The sequence below is a fragment of the Lissotriton helveticus genome, chromosome 6, assembly GCF_964261635.1.
Source record: "Lissotriton helveticus chromosome 6, aLisHel1.1, whole genome shotgun sequence".
NCBI lineage: Eukaryota > Metazoa > Chordata > Amphibia > Caudata > Salamandridae > Lissotriton > Lissotriton helveticus.
This window is the reverse complement of record NC_136067.1, coordinates 1893213908-1893237771: the sequence shown is the minus strand read 5'-3', so window position 1 is coordinate 1893237771 and position 23864 is coordinate 1893213908. Positions and strand designations below refer to the sequence as shown.

The following is a 23864-nucleotide window of genomic DNA, read 5'->3' as shown; positions in this document are numbered from 1 at the left end:
ACCTGTAACTTAACACTTCATTTTTCCCATAGGACTGAATGGTGTTTTTTTCCTCTAAAAATACTTCTGTTGAACAGTCTTGTACTGCACAAACTAATCTATTGCTTGCACAAGAGTTAACCAGCTTACATATGCCCTGTGTTGTATAAACTGTGTTAGGAGTATGTCTCATACCAAACCAGAACTGTAATTGAAAAGTAATCAAAGTACTTGCCTGCGTTTTTGAACGATTTTCTCAACTGCAAAAAGTAATCTGAATGTTCCTGTAAATTCAGATTTCACTGTCTTGCTGAAAGTAACATTGTATGAAGAGTTTAACTTACCTGATACTACGTGGATCTTGGTTCTAGAAATAAAATACCAAAATAACTTTTTATACAATTTGTCTGTATTCAGTCTTTGAGTGTGTTTCATAATTTCTAAGCTGAGTGTGTACAACAAATGCTTAACACTACCCTCCTGATAAGCCTGGAAGCTCAACCATACTACCACAAAAGAGAGTAAGGTAGTATCTACTTTAGCTGCTGCTATACCTCTGGGAATCCACTGAACTCTGTGCACACTATACCTTGCTTTGGTATAGTATATACAGAGACTGCTTCCTACACCGTAGCCATTCTCATTTACCATAGCTTTCTGCTGTTCACGCTGCTCTATAGTTTCAACAGCTGCCTCATCTTTTGTCACTTGGTTTAACTAATGTTTTCTATGATGAATTGCATCGTAACACATTCTGAACAGGATCATTTTCTGGAACAAGCAGCTTTGTTTTTTAGAACGGATGAATAATGGTCATTCACCTTTATTTGCACCATAAATGCTTGGAAGATTTAAAATAATTTTTCTCTTCTGATTTCCTTTATAGCAGTGTATGGAAAGCCGGTCATCCCAGGTTCAGGGGCACCAAATCAACAGCAGATACTTTACAATCAGCAGGTGAAGAACATTGGTGTGGATGGTAAGTCTGGGAGCCCAGAACCTGATTCAGACAGCCCTCCTCCTACCCAAGAGAATTCAGAAACTGAAAGAATACCACGCCCACTCAGTCCGACCAAGCTCCTGCCTTTTCTTTCCAACCCTTATCGAAACCAGAGTGACGCAGACCTGGAGGCCTTAAGGAAGAAGCTGTCGAATGCCCCAAGACCTCTGAAGAAGCGTAGCTCTATTACAGAGCCAGAGGGTCCTAATGGCCCAAATATTCAGAAACTTTTGTATCAGAGAACAACGCTTGCTGCCATGGAAACTATTTCAACCCCAAAACAATCAGAAATCCATGATCCTGGAACTGCATCAGAGGACCAGAACACACCTATTTGGACAGAATCAGAAAGAGAAATGGCCACTGAAATAGAAGTACCTCCTGTGGCTGAAATTGTTTATGAAAAGGAAGCAGAGACAATAACACCTGAAGAGATTGAACTGCCTTCACCTGGTCTGGGTCCGGACTGCGTTCCCGAAGGCATACCAGAAGATGCTCCACCTCCTCCACCTTCTCATCCTCCTCATCCTCCTCCTGCTGTTGAAGAGGAGAGCCCAGCATTGCCACAAACGCTTGAAGTCTACGTTGAAGAGTATCCACCATATCCCCCACCGCCATACCCATCCTCTGGAGAGTCAGAAAGTATTTCAGAAGATCCCTTCAGCATGTGTCCTCCTGAGATCACAGGACAGTTTTCCCTACCTCCTGTAAGTATTGCAATTTAATAAAAGCATTTTAATTGATAACATTTTGAAAAATGCATTTTAAAATATTGTTACTGTGCTATTTCTTATATTCTAGACAGTGATACTATTCATTAAAAGTAGATAATGCTCTGATAATTTGAAAGAATAAGTCAACTAGAACGTAGCACAAAGTGCATTAATTGTTTTTATCGGAAGCTAGTTTCACAATTTCCTTCATTGCCACATCTTATTTGACAGGCGCTCCTGGTAATTTGTCCTGTTTTTCAGCCTGAAATCATTTAAATATTGTGTGGACTTTGACTAAGACATCAACTATTATCCCTAGTAAATCAGACATAGACTATACCTTCAGATAGTTGTATGTATTCCATTATTTGAGGCTGGAGTTTCTATGCATGTATGTAATTTGATTGTATTCATTTTGTGTGTCGATCGCTTCCAATTTAGTAGATGTACCCTGCATGAATCACAATACTGGTCCTATCTCTGGAAAAAGGAAGAATTTACATGTGTGGCGGGAGGGGTTAGGAAAGTGTTTATTTTAGAGTCTTTGTCTGTGTGAACACCAGATCTGTTAGAGACTACTAGCCACAGATTCCTTCACGTAGACTGCCTCGGCGGAGGTCGAGTTGGTGTCGTTCCGCCCCCCCCCCTCCCTTCCCCCCTCCTCAGGCGGCGGACTGTACGGCTCCACACAGGCGTCGAGCCGCGGATTTGTCTTCAGATGCTCCCTCTTCTCCAGAGGTTGGTTGCCTACTGGTGTCATCCTCCCCGGAGACCACCATGTGGTGTCTTTTTCACCAACGTCATCGAAGGGCGGTTTCCCACCATTTCCGAGGCCAAGGTGTACGCCGAAGGAGTGGCAGGTCCCCTACTCTTTGGTTCCTTCTGACTTCCAGGTCTGGCCTTTGCCCGCCCCGCTTGGCTTCGGGGACGACCGCCTTAGTTTATAGCCTTCGCCCAAGGAGGAGCTGCTTACTCCACTGGTGTGCAAATTCTGCGCATGGGTAACGCGGTTGCTCATTTCCTGGCGGACCATCTCTTGGAGGTTCTCCACCAGGGCTCTGGTGGGAGGAAGCTCTTGCTTCCCTTTGAGGGTTCGCTCCTTTCTTCCCAAACGGGGGCTTGGAGGCACCCTGCCTCATGGGATCCGGTGCCTCAACACCTTCTGCACGGGCACCTTCTGGCGCCGCATGACCCTGCGTGTCTTTCCCTTTACCCTCCTGCATCAAGTCCACTTTTAGCGGACTGCTTTTCCCTCCCTGCCGCCATTGTTGACTCCGCCGTCCCGGGAGGCCCGCTGGTTGGACCCTTGGGGGCGCAACATGTTTGCTTCGACCAGCGCTGCCCTGCGGGCTCTTAACACCTTATGCGTGTTGGCTAGGGCCTCCTCTTGTTTGTGGGACTCGGCTGAGTCCTTGGGATCCGCAGCTTCACAAAAGACTGTTCCGGTGGACTTACGGCATCATGCGTTGGATGGCCGGGAGCTAGCGGCGTTTATTCTCCGCTCCGCTCTGGACATCTCAGAGGTGCTGGGCCGGGCCATGGCTTCCTCAGTTACTCTCCGTCGCCATGCTTTGCTTTGGGACAGCGTGTTTCCTGAAAATGTTCATGAGCGCCTGATTGATCTTCCCTTTGATGGCACCCTGTTATTCCATGCCCCGGCAGACTCTGCCATCCAAAGGTTCTTGGCGGGACTCCGTCCTCCTCCTCCTCCTCCTCCTCCTCCTCCTCCTCCTCCTCCTCCTCCTCCTCCTTATCCTCCTCCTTCCCCTCGTCAGTGACTGCTGAGTTGAGCTGGTTCTGGACCTTCTTTTGGACCGGTTGCCCTTGCTGTGGAGTGTTTTATGGCCACTCGAGTCCTCCTTGCTGGGACTGTGGCGTTGTTGGCTGCTGGACGGCCCCTTTGTTGACTGTGTGTTTCTGCTGGAGTTGTTTACACAGACTTGGCCCTCAGATTAGGCCTTCTGTTTTCTCTTGGGCTGCTTGACTAGACTTCAGCGTTTTTTTTTTCCCTGTGGCTCTTACGTTTTTGCTCTGCTGCGGAAGTTCGTCCAAAGAGGGTTCCCATGTCTTGGGACTTAACGTACCCTATGTGGGGTAGTGGTAGCTGTTATATAGCTTGCGCTCTGCTAGGGAGTACTGGTCGCCTACGGGTGCCTGTTTTCCGTGGCGTTTATGTATGGCTATTGCTTCTTGAGGTTGTGTGTGCACGGACCCCTCGTAGTGATGTGACCGGGCATTTCCTCACCTACCTGCTCCTGTCCTGAGGGCTGGGATGATTCTGTGTTTCTCCCCTGTCAGACGTTGCCTACCCGGTCTTCCTGGGGCCCGGGCTGTTCTTCTTGCTTCTGGCGGCTTATTACTGTCGGCGCCGCTCTGGCTGACCTGTTGCCTTCCGTCTAGGGTGGGCTTGCCTTCTTTTTCCTCGTTTCCTTGACCCTCTAGGCTTTTCTTCTTCTTCTTCCTGTCCTGGCATTGGATGGAAGCTCTGTTGCCTTGTAGGAGAGTGGGGTGCTTCGGCCTCTCTGGCCTTGCCCTTGGTTCCTCTGTTGTGACTGTACTGGCCTCTTCAGACTTCTTCTTCTTCCTACATCCCTCTTGGGGTCGTGGTGTTCTGCTTGTGAGGGTTCCTCTTGCCTGGAAGGGACGAGGTTACTTACCTGGTCCGCAGGTCTGGTCCCCTGTGGGACCCTCTGTATATGTCCAGGCTGGTGGGGTCCTTTCGCAGACCCTCCTTCCCCATGGGTATTGGTAGGGTATCTATTCTACGTGAAGGAATCTGCGGCTAGTAGTCTCTATCAGATGTACGAGTTACTTACCTTCGGTAAGGCTGTATCTGGTAGAGACGATTCTAGCTGCAGACTCCTTCACGGCCCCCCTTCCTCCCTGTTCTGAAAGAACCCTTGGGGTGGTCTTCGGCACTCACCTAACAGTGGGCGGCTGTCTCTTCTGTGAGTGCATTCTTTCGCTCTTGACGGGCTGCTCCGTCTTGTTGCTGTTCCTTCCCCCTTGGTTCATTGGAGGATGGGTTTACTGTACTCCTGTGCCCCTCTGCTCTGGTTACTCGAGGATTGGAGGGGACTTGCCTTCAATCTCCGCCCTCCCTTCCCCTTGCTGCCAAGGGTTCTGGCCCCTCTGCTAACCTTTGAGCTGGGGTCATCTGGCCATGCCTTGCCCTTGTTCCTTGGGGGGTGGTTGCCCTCGTTCCTTGGGGGGTGGTTGCCCTCTGTGCTGGGGTTACTTGGACGTTTGTTGTTTCTGTCTGTCGTGGAACTGGCTCCCCTTCCTTGTTTCTGGATGGGGGTTGTAGGCCTGCTACATGTTGTCATGACATTTTACGTATGTTCCTTGTCTACGTAGGGGGGGGCAGGACTGTCTACATAATGGCAGGGTGGCTGCTCAGGGCTCTGCTCTGTTCTTTCTTTTGCCCCTGCCTTTGGATACTGCAGTGTTGGACTGCTCCTTATGGTGTCGCTTGTCTCCATTCCTTTTTCTACTCTTTCGCACACTGTTCCCATACTGCCACAGTTTTGTCTGATGGCTCTGCGTTGCGGCACGGAAAAGTTCTGCGAAGAAAACTGATGTAGGCGCGCTGGGGTGGGACTTATGTGACCTCGCTGACGTCATGTATGCGGACGACGCCTGGGCGGAGATGCGTGCTGCTGCCCCACCCCCGACGCGCAGGGATGCTGTGGCAAAGTTTGCGGATCCAGTCTCACGGCTGGTGATAATTCTACGTGAAGGAATCTGCGGCTAGAATTGTCTCTACCAAATGCACCGTTACCGAAGGTAAGTAACTTGTACTTCAGAAGAGAATGAAAAATTTCCAAGCTAACGTAACGGAAAGTTTCAATTCTATTAGGGACTCGGAGGCGAGGATTATGCCTTCTTCCTCCACTTTAATGCATAGCAGCGAAGATATACAAAAGACTACATTTCCCATGGAACAATGGGAACACGTAGTCAAACAAGAAACACCTGGTAATAACCAATCATAGGTCTGACACCAATGTCCAAACAGGGCCCAGGCAGCGCCCAACATAGTCCTTCAACAGTGTCCTCTCCTCCTCTTTCTGAGCGCGTAGACAGTCACTCTCCGCTCTTCAGGCGTCTTGTTTGTTGCAATCCAAGCCTGATGGTAAGAGGAAACACATTACCAGAGGAAGCACCGGGGAAAAAATGTAGCAAATCGAGCACAATGCAGAAGAAGCACACTTATAAGCATCAGACTTTATTACTTACTGACATACGGGGAAGCTAGGGCGGGATAATCCTCGCCTCAGAGTCCTTAATAGAATTGAAACTTTCCGTTACGCTAGCTAGGACATTTTTCATTCAATGTCAGGACTGGAGGCGAGGATTATTTTGTATTTGTATTTGTATTGTATATTTATAAAGCGCAACTTTCGCTCCGGAAGGAGCATCCTGGCGCTAGCTGGATGGTGTGCAAACAATTGCCAATACAGAATTAGATAGCAGCCATGACATAGTCGTCTGGAAGGTTGAAAATCCTTGCTTGTTCAAAGCTTGCCCACAACCAAATGAGCCATATTCAAAATCGGTTTGAAATAAAACCGCTTGAATGTGGAATCTGAAGACCAGTCCGTCGCGTTGAGAATATCCTCTAGACGCGCCCCAAGACTAAAGGCCTTCAAATCAATGGCACCCCTTGCGGAGTGTGCTCCAAATTGGCTAACATTGATACCAGCTTTCTGCCGCACCCAGTGCACCCACCTGGCAATGGTGGGTGAAGAAACTGCCTTAAAGGGCTTCCGCAATGAAATGAGGAGTTGTCTTTCGCCAGGAGGGCGAAGCTCCTCCGTCATCTCCTCATAGGCTTCAAGGCAACGTACCCCACAGAGCTTCGGGGAATCACGAAACTGAGGGTATGAAATTGATCTAGTATGGCACTTAGTGCTTCTGAGTAAAGTAAACGTCACTCCCTCTGGAGTAAAAATCCTGCCAGAGATATCCATGGCTCGCACATCCGACATCCATCTACAAGAAATTAGGCACAGAAGCCTGGCCAATTTAGCTGAGAACTCTTTCCTGGAGAGGTATCTATTGTGCTGCCAGGATAAAAACAGGTTAAGGACTTGATTAACATTCCAAAGGGCGGAATAGCGCAGTTCCGGGGAAAGGGAAAGGCGAATACCGCGCAACAATTGGCAAACCAAAGGGTGCTCACCCACTGAAGCCCCATCAACAGGCACATGGCCGGAAGAAACAGCCGACTGGAAAGTGGTAATGGACCGATAGGCCAATCCCTCAGAGGCCAGTTGGGCCAAAAAATTCACTATTTGGACCACATCTGTGACCAAGGGATCAAAACTCTGTCGCAAACACCAACGGGTCCATCTGTGCCATGCGGACCTGTATCTCTTAACAGTACTGTCCGCCCATGCCTTCGAGATAAAGGATTCAGCCTCCTTCGAAAGGCCCGGGGCTTCCCATCGTCCCTTGAAATCCGCCACGCCATGAGCCTCCGAGAATTTGTGGACACCAGAGGGTGAGGAGACCCGTCCGGACTCAGAAGGAGAGTCGGAAATTGGGGGAGTAGGATTGGAAAATCCCAAGAAAGTTCCAGAAGAACTGGAAACCACCACCAGATCCGTCGCTTGTGTGCGAACTTGCGCAGTCACCCTCGTGATCATTGCAAAGGGCGGGAACGCGTAACCCATCTCCGCACTCCAATTCTGGAGAAACGCATCCGCAAGAGGATCCGGCGCCAGCTAAAAAAACGCGGGACCTAGTGATCCAGCCTGGATGCTAACCGGTCCACCGAGAAGGGACCCCAGAGGTCGCACAGCCTCTCGAACACCGACTGGCCCAGAAGCCAGAGACTTGAATCCCTGAAGTGGCGAGATTGGAAGTGGGCTTCCAGATTGTCCCGTCCTGGGAGATATTCCGCCGTGATTGAAACCTGATTGTCGAGGCAATACTGCCAAAAACTTGCCGCCAGATCCGACAGGGCTGTTGACTTCGTACCCCCTAAATGATTCACAAAACGGACGGCTGAGATGTTGTCCATTTTCAGAATCACACAAGACTGAACTGAATCTTTCGTCCAGCAACGTACTAAAAGAAGTTCTAAACAATTTATGTCTAACTTCTGTTCGTCGGGAGACCACAATCCTGTAGAGAGATCTCCGCATCGGGCCCCCCAACCTAGCCTGCTGGAATCCGATTCTATAATCCTGTCAGGAGCGGACCCGAAGATTGCTCTCCCGTTCCACGCTTCCATGTGGTCCAATCACCACTGAATCTCGGACTTTACCGCTATGGACAAAGAGACCTTGTGAGAATACTGATATCATTTTTGAAGGAAAAAAACCTTTGAGGCGCTGCAACGCTCTGTAATGGTGCGGGCCCGGAAAAAACGCTTGTATTGATGCAGACAAAAGTCCCACCACTCGAGCCAGCTGGCGGAGGGAAATCTGAGGTTTTGACAGAACCAGACGCAGTGTGTGACGGATTTTGGTCACTTTCCTGTCCGGAAGACTGAGCGTAGATCCAATGGAGTCTATGACGAACCCCAAGAATGTAATGTTCTGGGTCGGTTGCAACAGAGATCTCTTCTCGTTGATCACAAATCCTGGGTCTTGAAGGAGAGACACAGCCATCTGAAGCTGTTGTAGCAAGCGGTTCGGACAAGCTGCCATCAGGAGAAGATCGTCGAGGTAAATGATCATCCTGACTCCTCTGGACCGTAATAAACTCCACTACCGGCTTGAGCACCTTGGTGAAACACCAAGGAGCCGAGGAGAGCCCGAAAGGGAGAGAAGTGAACTCGTAAGTGTTGTGGTCCCAGAGGAACTGAAGAAACCGTCAGTGGGGCGGGAAAATTGGGACCACCAGATAGGCATCTTTGAGGTCCAGACGGACCATCCAATCGAGGGGCCGGAGCAGGTCTCTGAGAAGATGGCGATAAACAAGCCGTTGGTTGAAGTTGCTCAAGAAACCCCAGCGCCCTTCCGGAGAAGTGAAGAAACCTCCTCATTCACCAGGAGACGTCCTGCACGGAGAACTGAATAGGACGCGGCGGAGACGCCTGTACTGGAGTCCCCTCAAACTCTATGTGAAAACCCCTCACAGTTTGCAGAACCCATGCATCGTGCGTGATGGTCAACCACACCTGAAAACATCGAGCCAAACTCCCCCCTATGTCTTGTGGGGAAGAAGGGAGAACTCTCACCTGGCCTAGAGGCTGCAGCTCCTCCGTGGTATATTGTTGGGGTCCAAGATGTCCCCCGTGATGGGTGGCTCTTGGGACGTCCCTGGAGTTGACTGAGGGGCCGGGACTGAAGGCACGGGAACCTGGATACCTTTTTTCCTGAGTGTGGTAAAAGTTCCCGTACCTGGACTGGTCCTGGTAGTTTTCGGAGCCTCTCTGGTTCGTTTGGCGTTGTTGGCGACCGGCAGAGCTGCCCCGGCCGGCCCCGCGAAAAACACAGGGAAACACTTTTTTGATCGTGGATTGCGCGCGGTCTAGCGAGGTGAAGGTGTTCACGAAGTGACCGAGCTTCTTGGCGAAGGGCTTGCTAAAGAGTCCACCTCAGAATCAGCCAGGTCTCCCTGCTTCGGGTCAGTCTTGATAATAAGTGACCGGCGGTGTTCTGTGGAAAGGGCACAATTTGCATTGCCCATAAAAATCACAACTCGTTGTGCCCAGCCTGAAAGTGTCTCAGGAGAAATCATGGAACCGGACTCCTTGGCCTCTTCAGCCATATCCAAGATTTTTGTGATCGGGCCCAGGGCATCCAGGAGTTTATCCTGGCAGGCCCTCCAGGATCTGTCTTTTCCCTTTTTGGGGTCCCTAATACATTTCTGGTGTCAAAGCTACTTTCCCGTCCAGGGAGGGGCGAGGTCACTCTGCCTGCAAACAGTTGCGAGCTTCCTTTTCAAGGAGGCGCCGGATGTGAGCAGCCACATACGCCGCCACTTTATCGGCTGGGGTCAATTCAGAGGACCTCGGGTGGACTATATTGTTGGGGTCCAAGATGTCCACCGTGATGGGTGGCTCTTGGGACGTCCCTGGAGTTGACTGAGGGGCCGGGACTGAAGGCACGGGAACCTGGTTGTGCAGAGGAGATGGTCTTGGGACCGGGAGAGAGGGGGACCGCTGGCCGACTGGCCATAAAGGCTTGCCGAAGGCAGTCAAAAGCATCCCCGTCCACACCTGCCTCGCGGGAGCGCTTAGGAGGAGGGTAGCCAAGAGTGTCCTGGGAAGGCTGGCAGGGAGGGGTGGCAATCTGCTGCGAGAGCTTAGAAAAAGCCTGCTCTATTTGTCGTGACAGCCTATCCTCTAAGGAGGAAATGGCTTGGTCTACCGCCTTGTAAATAGAGGTATCTACCGCCTCATAAAAGGAGTCCCCCAGGGCATGTCAGCGAGGAGGTGGTCCTCCTCTTGATATTCGTCATAATATTCCATAACGCCACTCAGCCAGTAAAACTGTAAAAAGGATTGAGTGGGTTACCACAGACCTGTCAACAGAGGCTATTTTCAGTAAGGCTGGGTGGCAGCCTAACACTGCGAAAAACTGCTAATCAAAGGCTCCAAGCCCTGGGATAAAAGCTGGCAACAGAAATACAAAACCCTCTTACACACAGGGTTATTTTATTTTTTTTTTTTTGAAGTTCAACAGCAATCTTTATTATCGAAAAGGTGCACACATGAACACAGCCAGTGGCCTACAACCCTGGGGCCGGCCGCAGTCGGGAGATATATAGAATTGTACGCTACACAGCCTTTCAGCCGACAACCCGGGGGTCCGGCGGCAAATAGTGTTCCAGTTAAATGACTGCACATCTTGGAAGATAGTTACAATTATGTACAGCGTGTGTGAGAACTTCATTTTCAGATTGGATAGAAATTACTTAACAGTTAACCTAAGAAACCCAGGACAATACTGCACTCTGTCGCCATCTGTATTCTACATCACACTGATTGCATAGGTGGTAGGGCTGATTTATCCTATTGTGCTCAGAGTTGGGCATTCCTGCGATGACAGCCTCCACCATGTTCGTCAACACCCATTTATATAGCAGTTTCATGCCCCTCAATGCTAAGTAGATAGTCTGTTAGATAGTGCCAAAAATCTTTGGGACGTGATCTACTGGGTAGTTCTTCATACGTGAGCAACTTGTCCTTACAGTGCGCCATATCATTGAGCCAGGACTTGACAGTTGGCACGATGGTTCCCTCCCAACACTTGGAGATTTGTCTTTTAGCTAACAACAGAGCTATGGCACAGAATTTCCGCTTCCCTGCTTTCACATTTGTGAGTAGGCCCAGTAGGCATATTTTAGTGGTACATCCAATATCAACTCCCACCATCTTACCCAGCATAGTTGTGACTGCCTCCCAGTAAGTATGTATCCTTGGGCAATGCCACGCTAGATGCACAAAGTCCGTCTCCCCATATCCGCACCGTTTACATCTGGCATCGTCGCGTATCCCCCATTTATGCAGTTTTATTGGCGTGTGGTATGTTTGATGCAGATACTTGAGATGTGTGATACGGAGGTTTCCGTTCGGGGTGAGCAGTTTCAGGAGAGTGCAGGTAGTGGACCATTCACTGTCTGTTAGTGACTCTGATAAAGAGGCGTTCCATCTCTGCATTGCTTTATCTGACGTATATGGTATTTCACTCTGTGCCATTTTATACATTCTGGACACCAGATGTGAAGTGTTTGATGACTCTATAATCATTTGTAGTGTTTGCAGTGTCGGTGGTTCCTCTGGATAGGTTGTGTATAATGCTCGGATTGCCCTCTGCAATCTATAATACGTAAATTTGAAAAGTAGGGTAGGATTACTAATATATGTCAGGTCCTCCACCCCACAAAAGTTGCCATCTTGATACAGATCACCAAACGTGTCTACTCCTACTTGTTTCAGTATGTTCACGCCAACCCGTTCGTTAGTTACTGATAAAGCAGGGTGATGTTGTAGGGGTAGTGCTGGGGCATATATCGGTAATTTTTGAGCGAACTTTCCTAGTGTCTTCCATGCACGGACAGTGGTGTCAATCGTGTTGATGTCCATTGCGTGTAGTGGCGGTCTTTCATGTGTTACTATCACATTGAGCGGTATCGGGTGGGCATCACCTTCCTCAACAGCTATGTGTGTAAGGTAAGGGGTGGGGTGATACCAATATGCTGCATATCGAGCTTGTGCACACAAGTAATAAAGTTTAAAATCTGGTACACAAACCGCCTCTTTCATAGGGTAGTGTGAGTGTTCGTAGTTCAATACGTGCCTGTTTGCCCGCCCATATCAGTTTCAGTATCAATGATGTTATATTCTTGAAGACAGCACTGGGAGGTGTGATGGGTATGTTATTAAATAAATAGAGGAATTTGGGCAGGATATTCATCTTGACTATAGCTATCCTATCCGCCAGGGATAGCGGTAATTGTATCCACCGAGTGACTTATCCCGCAAGTTCTGCTAGCACCCTGCCATAATTGGTCCTTATCACTTCCTCCGGATCCCGACTATACCAGATTCCCAAGTATCTCGTTGGGTCGGTTTGCCAGTCTAAGGGAAAGTCAGGATCGAAGGGGACGGTGGAGTCAGTAAGTGGTATGATTATGGATTTCTCCCAGTTGATTTGCAGCCCTGAGTGGTGACCAAATTTGACATATTCCCTCAATAGCGGGCTGAGATTTTGTTCCGGATCTCGCACATACAGGAGCATATCATCGGCATATAACGAAATATGTAAGGGTCTACTAGGGAAGTGTAGGGCCGAGTGGTTATGTGTCTGTCTGATAACACAGGCAAGGGGTTCCAAGACCAGTGCAAATATCAGCGGCGATAATGGGCATCCCTGTCTTGTTCCTCTGGCTATAAGGAAGTGCTCAGAAACGTATCCGTTCACCCTCACTCTTGCCTGTGGACTTGTGTACAGCAATGTCACCCATGAAATGAATCGTGGCGGGAAACCCATTCTCTGCATGATCGTCAGAATATAGGACCATTCAATGGAGTCAAACGCTTTGGCAGCGTCGAGCATCACCGCCACCGCTTTGGTCTGTGGCTTCAGGTAATGAGATAGGGCGAATAGTGTTCTAGTGTTGTGGGAGGTGTCTCTCGTGGGGATGAACCCGGCTTGGTCCGGCAGGACTAGATTTGTCATCAGGGGTTGCAGGCGGTCAGCCAGCAATTTAGCCAGAATCTTTGAATCGACATTTAAAAGGGATAGTGGACGATATGAATCGTATTCGTCAGGTGCTTTACCCGGTTTTAGAAGGGTGATGATTACCGCCTCCCGCAGTGATGGGGGCAGTGTCATTTGGTCAAAGGCGGCACCGTACATTGCGACCAAATGGGGGGCAAGTAGGTTCACAAACTTCTTGTAGAATTCGCAGGTAAAGCCGTCGGGCCCAGGTGCCTTGCCATTGGGGAGCGCATGTATTATTGCGGTTACCTCTTCCACAGTAATGGGTTGCGCTAGATATTCTCTTTGGCTATCTGAGAGCCGTGCAATTGTAATATCCTGTAGATATCGCAGCGTTTCCTGGGCTGGTGCTGGTTGTTGTGAGGTGTATAGGTCAGAGTAAGTGTGAACAAAGCTACGAAGTATATCTGCCGTTTGTGTGTGTAATTGATCGTGTTTATCTCGAATCTTGGTAATCGTCTGTATCCCCCTCTCCCCACAAATTTTCTTCGCTAGGACTCTGCCAGGTCGCCCTCCTTCTCCGAATTGTCTAGCCTGAGGACGTTTGGTTATGTATTTCAGTTCATCGTCTGCAACCTGTTGGTGTTCAGTAAGTGTTAGCTTAATCTCACCTAATAATTCCGTTTTACCTGTGCGTGAGTGTTCCTGCTCTAGTGTCGCCAGTTTGTGTTCAAGTCTGGTGAGTTGCGTTCTAATATCTTTTAGTATCCCAGCAGATGTGCTGATACACACCCCTCGAAGTGTCGCCTTGGATGCTTCCCATAGGACACAGGGGTCATCAACTGTACCTACGTTTAATAGGAAGTAGTCTTCCATGGCAGTCGTTATAGCGGTAACATATGTTGGGTCTAACAACGCACTTGCGTTAAAACGCCAGCCGAAGGGGGGAGGTGTATGCTGAGGAATCTGCAACGAGAGCACAACGGGGTTGTGGTCTGACAAGGTGCGGGGAAGAGTCGCTAACTTTGACGCCCATAGTACCGCTGTATCTGTTCCTAGCCAATAATCGATTCTGGACCAACTCCTATGTGCCATGTTAACGTGTGTTTCCCCTGGGCTATTTGGATTGTGCACCCTCCAGAGGTCGTTGAGTGCTCTGTCTTCCATAATGTCACACAATTTCTCTCTGGACTTCTTGTGAGGTTCTGTGGAATTCGGTGAGCGATCTACAGCATTTCGCAAAGTTACATTGAAGTCACCACCCCAGATTAGGGTAGTGTCACTGAACTCTAATAAATGATCCCATAGTTCCTGGAAGAATTCGGGGGAGTCGGTGTTCGGGCCGTACACATTTACTATCGTGAGCATTTGCCCCCTCAATTTCCCTGACACAATTACGTATCTACCCTTCCTGTCTTCAATCGTGCGTTCGATCCTGTAATCCGTGCCCTTCTTGACCAAAATCATTACCCCTCTAGAGTACGAGGAGTATGCAGCTGAAGCGCATGTCTCCGCCCAGCGTGTTCCAACAGTCCTGCGCAATGTGGGATCTAAATGAGTTTCTTGCAGTAGTGCTATGTGAATATTATGTCTGTCTAGACACATAAAAATCTGTCGCACTTTCTTAGGATTCGTGAGACCCCTTATATTCCATGTTAAAAGATTTAAATTCCCACTATGCACAATATCTGTTTGACTATCTTCTCAAAAAAACAGCATACTCTGATCTACCCCCTCCTAGCACAGTACAACATTTCAGTTGAACGGACAATTTCGACCTAAGTGTACACTTCCATACGAGGCTTCCAGCAGTGCTTCTCAATCGTCCTGGTTGGTTAGGAATGAATAAACCCCAACTGGCCCATGTCCCTCCCACTCCAGCAACCCAAATCTGCCGAAGCCATTGTACCCGTAACACAACAAATAACAACATAACTGGTCGGGGACCGCCCTAGTAGAGGTCCGCCGAGGACGCATTACCCCATCCTAATTAAAGGATGTGGGCAGATCAAGAATACGTAAACAGATCGTAACTGGCTAGCAACTAGTGCTTACATTTAGGATCATATCAACAACTCAAGGTGTCCAGAAGCGGTATACATATCTTTAAATGAGACATTGAAACCAGCAATGGCATTAGTAGAACTGACAGTCAGTAGTCTGTGATTAACCCACATATCTCTACATTTCAGATATTCCATTATTGCGGAGCTGTCAGGTATCAATTCAAAACGGACACATAACCCCCAACCGCAGCTCGTCAATCAGAAATCACTGTGCCAGACTATGCCCTGCACACCGTAGCATATCTTGCCAATCGGGCATGGTCGCAGATTTTGGGCGTGTGATATCAGTCTTTGACAGAAACAAAGAAGTTTTTGTGCCCTCAGTAAGTCAATGTTTGGAAATCGTGTATCTCATGTTCTTACCGTTAGTCTGAATCAGTCTGTCTGTCCCTGCGGTTAGATCGTTTTCTTTTGGTTACCGTTGTCTTGATGAAGTCCATCGCAGTCTTGGGGGTCGATAGGAAAATTAGCTTGCCTTCCCACGTAACTTTCAGCCTCGCGGGGTATAGCATAGCATAGGGGATCTGCAGGTCTCGAAGTTTAGCTTTAACGTCATTGAATTCTTTACGTGCTTGTTGTACTGCAAACGTGAAGTCTGGGTAGAATTCCAATTTGTTGCCTTGATATTGAATTTTACCTTTATCCCGCGCCATCCTCAATATAGCATCTCTATCCCTGTAATTGAGAACTCGTGCTATTATAGGTCTGGGTGTCGCTCCAGGTTTGGGTTGCGGTACGAGGGATCTGTGTGCACGTTCGACAATGAAGATGGATGACAGGTTGTCGGCACCGAACAGGTCTTTGCAGAGTTGCTCCACATACGGTTCCATACGGCCGGTGTTGGTTGATTCCGGCAGGCCTGCTATTCGTATATTGCGTCTTGACCTAGCCTCCAACTCCTCCGACTTGGACTTTATTACTTCTAGGATTTTCTCCATGCCTGCGCATTTAATCGTCGTTGTGCGCGATTCGTCCTCTACCGTTGAGATTCTGGTCTCCGCCGTATCGAACCTCTCGCCTTGCTTATCAAGTTTCACCGCCATGCTATCAACTCTGCCCGTTAAATGGTCCAGTTTGCCGTTAATGTCCTGCAGGTTTGTTTGTATGGACTTCAAGATAGATTCCATAACGCTTCCTTCCTGAGGGTCTGTGTCTTGTTCCTCTTCCGTGGTTCCATTTTGGCCACGTGGCGTCTTCCGCGCTTCAAAGGTGATTTTTGGTTGTTTATTATCCGGCTTCCCCATGATATACGGCACAATGCCCTCCGCGGCGCCACAGGAGCGTTTGACTGGTGGCCTCTTTCGTCAAGCAATCTGCGTAGGGTCGGTGGTAACGAGCAGTTCGAGTGTGGGCTATGATTAACTAGCGATGCATGCCTGTGGTGGCCACGACGTATCTTCGGTGGAGTGACGTTGTGCGCCTCCAGTCTCTGTGGAAGGATCTGATCCGTTACGGCGACACCCACCTCAAGTATCTTGCGACAGCATCAGTGATGTGTAGGTAGAAAAGCCCAGCTGCCTGATACGCCAGTGATAGAATTACCCCAAACGCGGCCACAGCAGCGGAAACCAGTGGTGCAGATCGGATTTCGCGCCTTCACAGCCGTATATGCTGATGTGACCGCAGGTGTCAATTAGTTACACAATATATCGTAGGACCTCCGAGAGTCAACAATCCAAATAGTTAAACTAGTGCATGGCATGTGTAGAAGCGTCGATACACATTGTCTACTGCTCCACAGCTACCCACTTAATTTTGCCATACCCAGCATGGTGTGAATGTTCGTTTATGGGCGCCGCCATTTTGCGCTCGTTACAGGTGTAGTGCGTCAAAAAGATGCAGTGCAGCAATGGAGGATAAGGGGACATGCAGTTTTTAACAAACGTGAGCAGTATTCTCCGGCGGCTTACCGGGCTTATGGTGCTTCGAAGCAATTTTCAGCAGGGGTGATCCGTTGTGTTTCCCGAGTAGCCGCCATTTTGACAGCGCGAGTCGGCTTTTGCAAATGACATTAACCCTGTGCAGGGTCCGTACCGTTGCCGCAATTCTGGTCGTCCGACGATCTGACCCCTGTAATCACAAGGCGCTGAACCGCTGGCTGTCACCGGCTGCCGCACGTACTGGGCGTCTCGCAGAGGTTGACACGGGTGCCGTCCGCCATTGTATCTTGCGCGGCTGTAGGGATCATCGGTCCGCGTCGGGGGAAGCTGCAGAGTATTCGTCTTCTGTCAGCATACCATTTGTGCCCCGCAGTCTCCCATGTGTAGCGATATGGTCCGGTTCACGCTACGATCTGTTCTTTCATGTTTATTTGGCGATTTGTCGATCCGCCCGGCGGAGCTGCAATCTAGGCAGCCATTCCGCTTTGCGCCCCCTAGCGCCCTCACACACAGGGTAATTGGTCTTGGCAAAGTCCCTTTTAAGTGTGTCCCCATAAAATTGCTAGACCTTAAGAGGCGTTCTATAGCTTTACAAGTTGTCCATACAGGCTCTGCCTTGCTATGCACTCGAGTCAAGGCACAGAGCGTTGGGCACAACAGTAGCGGTAAAAAGAGCTCTGTTACCGCAATACACCCTCTGGGCGTCCTCCTCAGACCAAGGCTCCCGAACAGACGTGGGCGCGACGTTTGAAACTCCCTGAAGAGAGTTCAAACAGCGCGCCGTGCCCGCACCGCCTCACGCCCTCTAGAGGCGGGAGGACCGGGAACACCACCAGCACTTGGCCGCGTAGCTATGGGGAAACCGTAACCGCGGCAAACTCCTCTCCGCGCAGCACGCCCGCTGCGGGAGAGGAAGGCAAAACCACACGTTGAAACGTGTAACAAAGAAATAAAGACACCAACACCTCAATTAAGGAAATACCACAACCGCGCTAATCAAAAGCATGACATGCAGCATAAACCCAAAATACAGCGCGGAGCAAATAATAAACCGGCATAAATTGCAGCCAAAACACAGCGTGAATAACAGTACATCAAAAGAAATAAATGCGTGCGGCAGAGCTTGTTAAATTAATATGTCAATAACCACAACAAAGCCATTATACACATAAAGTCTGAAGGGTACTTATCTTGGTGCAGATATCTATCTAGCAGCGAAGTAAGAGTAGGAGAGGACACTGTTGAAGGACTATGTTGGGCTGCCTGGGCCCTGATTGGACATTGGTGTCAGACCTATGATTGGTTGTTACCAGGTGTTTCTTGTTTGACTTCATGTTCCCGTTGTTCCATGGGAAATGTAGTCTTTTGTATATCTTTGCTGCTATGCATTAAAGTGAAGAAAGAAGGCATAATCCTCGCCTCCAGTCCTGACATAGAATCACTTTTTCATCTTTAACAATAGAAAGTTACTTTTTCAGCATGAATTTGGTATGGGTTCGCATGCAGCTATTGAGTGGCCAATTGAAAAATTAAAGTGATTGGTCTTGTTCCAAAATGTGCTTTCATTTCATATTTCCAAAGCTGACATTTTCCCCAGCTACTAATATAGAAAGTCCCTTTTAGGCTGTGTACCACATTCTGCAGTAGACGGAGTGCTGTCCTTTTTGTGCTTTTGTGGTTTGGCGCATATTAGTCTTCTATTTATTTTTAAATTAACATTAGATAGAATGTTATTAATGTAATGATTGTCTGTTTTACAAACCAATTCTAAAGTAAAACTTTGCTTGTAAAATCAAAACACCTTCTTCCTTGTGAATTCATGATGTTGCACTAGCATGCTTGTTTCGTAAACAGTGAAGTAGAAAATAATATTTTATCTTCACTTTAAAGTCCTATAAAAAATGGCTCTTGTTGGGTAGTCCGACGTTTTGATGAAATAAAGGAATGGGCTCTTGGTGCAAAATAACTAAACTTTCGCACAGATGGAGAACCAGGTTGCTTGCTTTCCCAGTCTGGCCCATGATATTGGTAGTGCAACTGTAGCATTTTTCCTCCCTGATATGTCCAGGACATAAGGAACTAGATAGGGGACGTTCTGCAGAGTAATATTGGTGTCCCTCACACCACCACTTGACTGCATGCATACCTTTTTCAAGGGCTATTGAGCCACAAATCTGTTCTGGGATCTTCCCCCTCATACATGTTGTGGGTAGTTGGCTCTTTACACAATATACCTCTTTTTGGTATCTTATATAGAGTCCGGGTAGCCCTTTTCAGTGGACAGGACTACCTTTAACAATCCCAAGGTGTTCTTTCTCTGGGAGTCTGGTTGAGCATCCTTAGGCTTATCAAGGAGTGTTAGACATTTGTTGCCACCACAGACAAGTTTCTGACATCTCAGAGGACTGAAACATTGCCTTCTCTGGGAGAGAGATGTTATCACCGCCTCCCCCCCCAGGAAGGTTGGTAAATCAGCATAGCAAGGCTGGAGGCTTTAAAGGCCTGCTGCCTTTGATATGCAATCCAAGGATTCCCTGGTCAAGAGGTGGCACCCCTGCCCTGGGCCATCTGGCGCCAGGACAAGTGGGAAAATTAGATATGCAGGTGGTGTGTTGTTCTACCAGGCTGGACACACCTCTAGCGTGACCAGACTGAAGTGAACACGAATTTAAAAATTCCACCATCTTCTGTGTGATGGAATTAACAACTCTGGGACAGGTTGATGGCTCCTCCCCAAGAGTAAGTAGCCCATTGGCTATTAGCCCTCACTCATCTTAATGCCCCTAAATTGAGTATTTAGGGGACCCCCCCAGATACCAGGACTGGAGATTCTTGCTGAGCTAAGAAGAGGGACACAGAAGAGCTGCACGAAGCAAGGACTGTGAAGAAACAACTTACTAGGCGCCAACCCTGTGGACCGGTCTGCTGTTCCCCTACAAATTTGTGGCAAAGTAGTCTCATTCTGCAGCTGCTGTGCCTCCAAAATCCTTAGACTGCCTGCCTTCAACAAAGACCCAGGAACGCCAGTGGAGTAGCGGAGCAGCTTCCCTGCATCCTGCAGGTACTCCTAAAGAACAGTAACCACTCCGGACCGCAGCAAACCTGCACCAGAATGCACCCGTGCCCCCTAGCTCGAGTTGAAGTGGGCTAACGGTGCCAGCTTGGTCCCATGGCCCTCCATAGACAAAGCCCACCTTGGGTTTGCCCTCAGTGGACTCGCCAATGCTGCCGGCAGCCTTTTTGTGCAGCCCCCCTCTACTGTGAGTGTCTCCTATGATGAAAACCCAATGCCTCAAAACACCTCTTCAACCGGCCGCCCTGGCCTGAGGAGAAGAGGACCGAAGGTGTCCCTGTATCCCCGAGCATCATGAGACCTTAGTCCCCTTGTTATTCAGCCTGACTGGTCTGCCAGTCCCAGCTTGCAACCAGACTGTTCCCCATTAAAGTGAATGGGACACCTGACACCATAACACACCCCTGCACCTGGATTCCCCAGTGGCGCTAAGAGCTGACCTGTTAGTGCTACCTTGGACCTTCCCTCATACTTATTGTGAGTAGAGGAGATTGGTCCCGTACGTCACTGAAGTATCCGAATGCAGTACATGTTTTTCCCCCGTAGGATGACATTGGGCACCCGACGCTGAAAATGACCTCTGTACCCGGCCGCCCCAGTACCTCCGAAGGTGACCTGTTGGTGCTTTCTTGGACTTTGCCCAATACTTACCTTAAGTCCAGGAGATTGGTCAGTAAGTCTCTGTAAAGTACCTTTATACAGTATGTCTTTCCTCCGTAGGATAACTTTATCGCTTCATAAATTGCACTAAGTGTCCAGTTGGCGGCTGGAAGTCCAGTCTGGCAAAGCAAGGCAGGGTTAAACTTTGGAGGGTCTCAGGACCTTGCTGGTACCAGTGGCACTAGTGCAGTGGTACTTTCTGGTGTTGTGTTTTTGGAGATCCAGAGTCCTCCCAGTTCTTCTTGGGTGCCTGCAGGGTAGCAGCTCGGCTACTCAATGAGAGATCCCAGTTGCTTCTTGAAGTGCTTGCAGTCCTCTGAGGCTTTTGGAGGCAGAGCACCTGCAGGATGAGTTTTCTTTGGAGCAATTGTCGATTACAGCTGGGAGGCCGGCAGGGTTGGCGCCAAGTCAGTTGCTGCTCCTCAGTTCTTGCTTTTTGGTGTCTTTCTCTTCAGGTCAGTAGAATCTGCTTTCCTCGTGCAAGGAGCTCCCCTAAATACTAAATTTAGGGGCGTTAAGGGGTGTGAAGGGTGGTAGCTAGTGGGCTTCTTACCCTCGGGGGCACTACACCCCGTATATGACCACTTCCTGTGGGAAGTGCGCATAGCCCTGTCCTAGATTTCTTAATTCTGCCATCACCAAGATGGCGAAATTTTCCTAAAGGTGGGCACATCAGACAGCTCACCTTAGGGTTGTGACTGGCCTGGTATGGCACCACGCTTCCCTGCATATCTAATTTCCCGCATGTCCTGGTGCCTAATTGGCCAAGGGCAGGTGGTTGGTATTTTCCGTCTGGGGAAGCTGTACTCCCATATCAAAGGCGGTAGAGGCCTTTGAAGTCTCCTGCCTTGATAGGATGATTACTGAGTCATCCTGCTTGGAGGAGGTGACACCACCTCCAGCCAGAGAGGAGGCATTGTTTCTGCCCTGATAGTGGGTACACTTTCACCTGCAGGAGCCAGAAACTGGTCTGTGGTGACAGGCTGGTCTGCACCAGTCTTTCAGCACTCTAGAGGCTGGTTGGTTTTCAGGGCGCACCTCAAAGGAGCACTCTGGGTGCATGTATTAATAAATTCACTACCGGAATCTGTGTGGGTTTATTAATACAAGGTGTTTGGTACCAAACGCCATAGATTTCAGTGAAGTCATCATGACATTTAAGAGTTGACTTTGACATCACAGGGTTCATCGGCTTCTGCAGATATATCCACACATGTAGTATAGTTCACCCTACCGTGGGACAGTAAGGCATGCTGTAGGGCTGGCTTACCTATACTACATGCAGTCTCTGTAGATATGGCACACAGGGATGTGTGCCGTGTCGTGTTTTCACTTTTATATGCACCAGGACACGCAGCCTGCAATGGCAGTCTGCGCGAGTTAGGTTAGGGGTCCCTTAGAGTGGCGTAGTGCATGCTGCAGCCCTTAGTGCCCCTCTTTAGTACCCGTGTTACCATTTACCAGGAACCTACAGGCGTGGTAAAGGTATGGCCAATTGATGGAACAAGTGTACAGTTTTAGGGAAAGAGATCTGACGCTGGGGACCTGGATAACAGGAACCCAGCGCACTTCTGCCAAAATTGCATCAAATACCAGGCAAAAAGTGGGGATGACCATGTCAAAAAGGGGGCACCTTCCTACATAAGTGACCTTCAAGGATGCGCTGGGAGGCCAGAGTAGCAATCAGTTGCCTTGATCCTCCTCCGTGAGCAATAACAGCTGATGGAGGACGATGCAACTGGTGCAGTTGATGGTTTTCCCATTCTTATGCCATTGAAGACAGCGAAAAATACTCTGAGGGCCTGTTCTCCCGCATAAGAAAAATCAAATGTTTGCTTTTTCCACATCTGTTTGCAGACTGTGAGATTTACTGATTTCCGTAACAAGTGAAGAGATAGATCTTGAAAGGGTGCCATGCTCCCAGCCATGGCCAGTGAGCTCTCTTTAAGGCACTAATAGTCTAACAACTTCTACAGTTTCTTGGCTTAATCTGCTAAATAAAAAATGTATGCATGCACTTAAAATCTTTTGTTAATGAACGGTATGTGTGTCTTTGAACATCAGAAGATGCTAATCAACAGTATAAAAGTCCAACTTTATATGAATGAAATGTGTGTATGATATAAACCTAAAATCTGGCTAAATGTGCAATTCATGGTAAATATATGGAGAATAATTCTGCTTATGTGGAACTTTAGAATGTACATGAATATAAGCTCACCTGCCCTCCCATTCTTGTGTCAAGCCAGGTGTAGTCCAAACCCAAGTCTCACACCCACTATAACAAAGTATATATAGACCACATGTCAATATTCTTCACACTTATTTGGCAGATAGATAGCAAACTTTAGAGTTTTATCTTTTTCCATTCAAAATCCCTAACATCTTAAGCATACGCCCATGAAAATGAATTGGAGACGTGAGTGAATAATTAAAGGTAATTTGGCTCCACAGTTTAATGAACCATATGCTTTTCTTCCTTTCTTTATTGCTTGGTTTAATAGTTATGCTGCTTAACCTATAACCTGTTTGGTGTTTTGTAGGGCAAGAGGACGAATCTACGTAAAAATGGCTCTGAGAGGATTGCACATGGCATGAGAGTGAAATTCAACCCTCTGGCGTTGCTCCTGGATTCATCTTTAGAAGGAGAATATGACCTTGTGCAGAGAATTATCTATGAGGTATTTATTTTCTCTGACTTTGGTTGATTTGAAAACATCTTATTAAATGATACAATGCCACTGCAACACTTAATAAAGTTCTGTGAAATGTAGTGTTGGGAATGTACGAGGCATAGAATCTCAGAGAAGCTTTTTAACTGCAATAAAGTTAGGATATGTATGTCAGGAACCATTCAAAATAGTTTATTGCCTTTCGATCTAGAGCATTCATTAGTAGAGACCTGAAGGAGCTCAAAATGTCCTTATCGACTGCAATTGCTAGGAACCTGGCTTAGTCTCTGTATTCGACCTGGCTATCCCCAACCTTTCTGACCGTTAGTTGTAGACATCCAGCATTTTTTCTTCCAGCATACAGTAGTCGTCCCATTTATGCCTATATCAAATAGACCGTTTAAGATGCTATATAATCATTATCATCGGTCTCAAGGCAGAAAGCAGCTTTTGAGCCTATACAGCCAGAAGACCAATCCCTGACTCCTATCGCTAAAACTTTAGTATATGCTTGCTTCAGGCCGAAACATGGCTTTTCCCTGAAAAGCATTTTTTGGGGAAGTTTTATATAGCGTGGACTTGACCCAAAGGTATTGATGCGCTTTACATGAGCACCAGTTACAACACACAAGGACACATTCATTTTTTGTTGGCACAGGGATATTAAGTGATTTACCCAGGCCTGTGATGTTTTCCAT

At 48.3% G+C, this 23864-nt stretch overlaps 1 protein-coding gene across 3 annotated transcripts in view; it reads left to right on the top strand.

Moving 5' to 3' along the window:
* The window catches only part of TP53BP2 (tumor protein p53 binding protein 2), a 273982-nt gene that overhangs the window by 231202 nt on the left and 18916 nt on the right, over positions 1 to 23864 (top strand). For all 3 annotated transcript variants that reach the window (XM_078649843.1, XM_078649842.1, XM_078649844.1), the window contains exons 13-14: positions 866 to 1686; positions 23038 to 23175. In XM_078649843.1, the coding sequence (XP_078505969.1) occupies positions 866 to 1686; positions 23038 to 23175 (959 nt within the window). The remainder of the gene's footprint in view (positions 1 to 865; positions 1687 to 23037; positions 23176 to 23864) is intronic.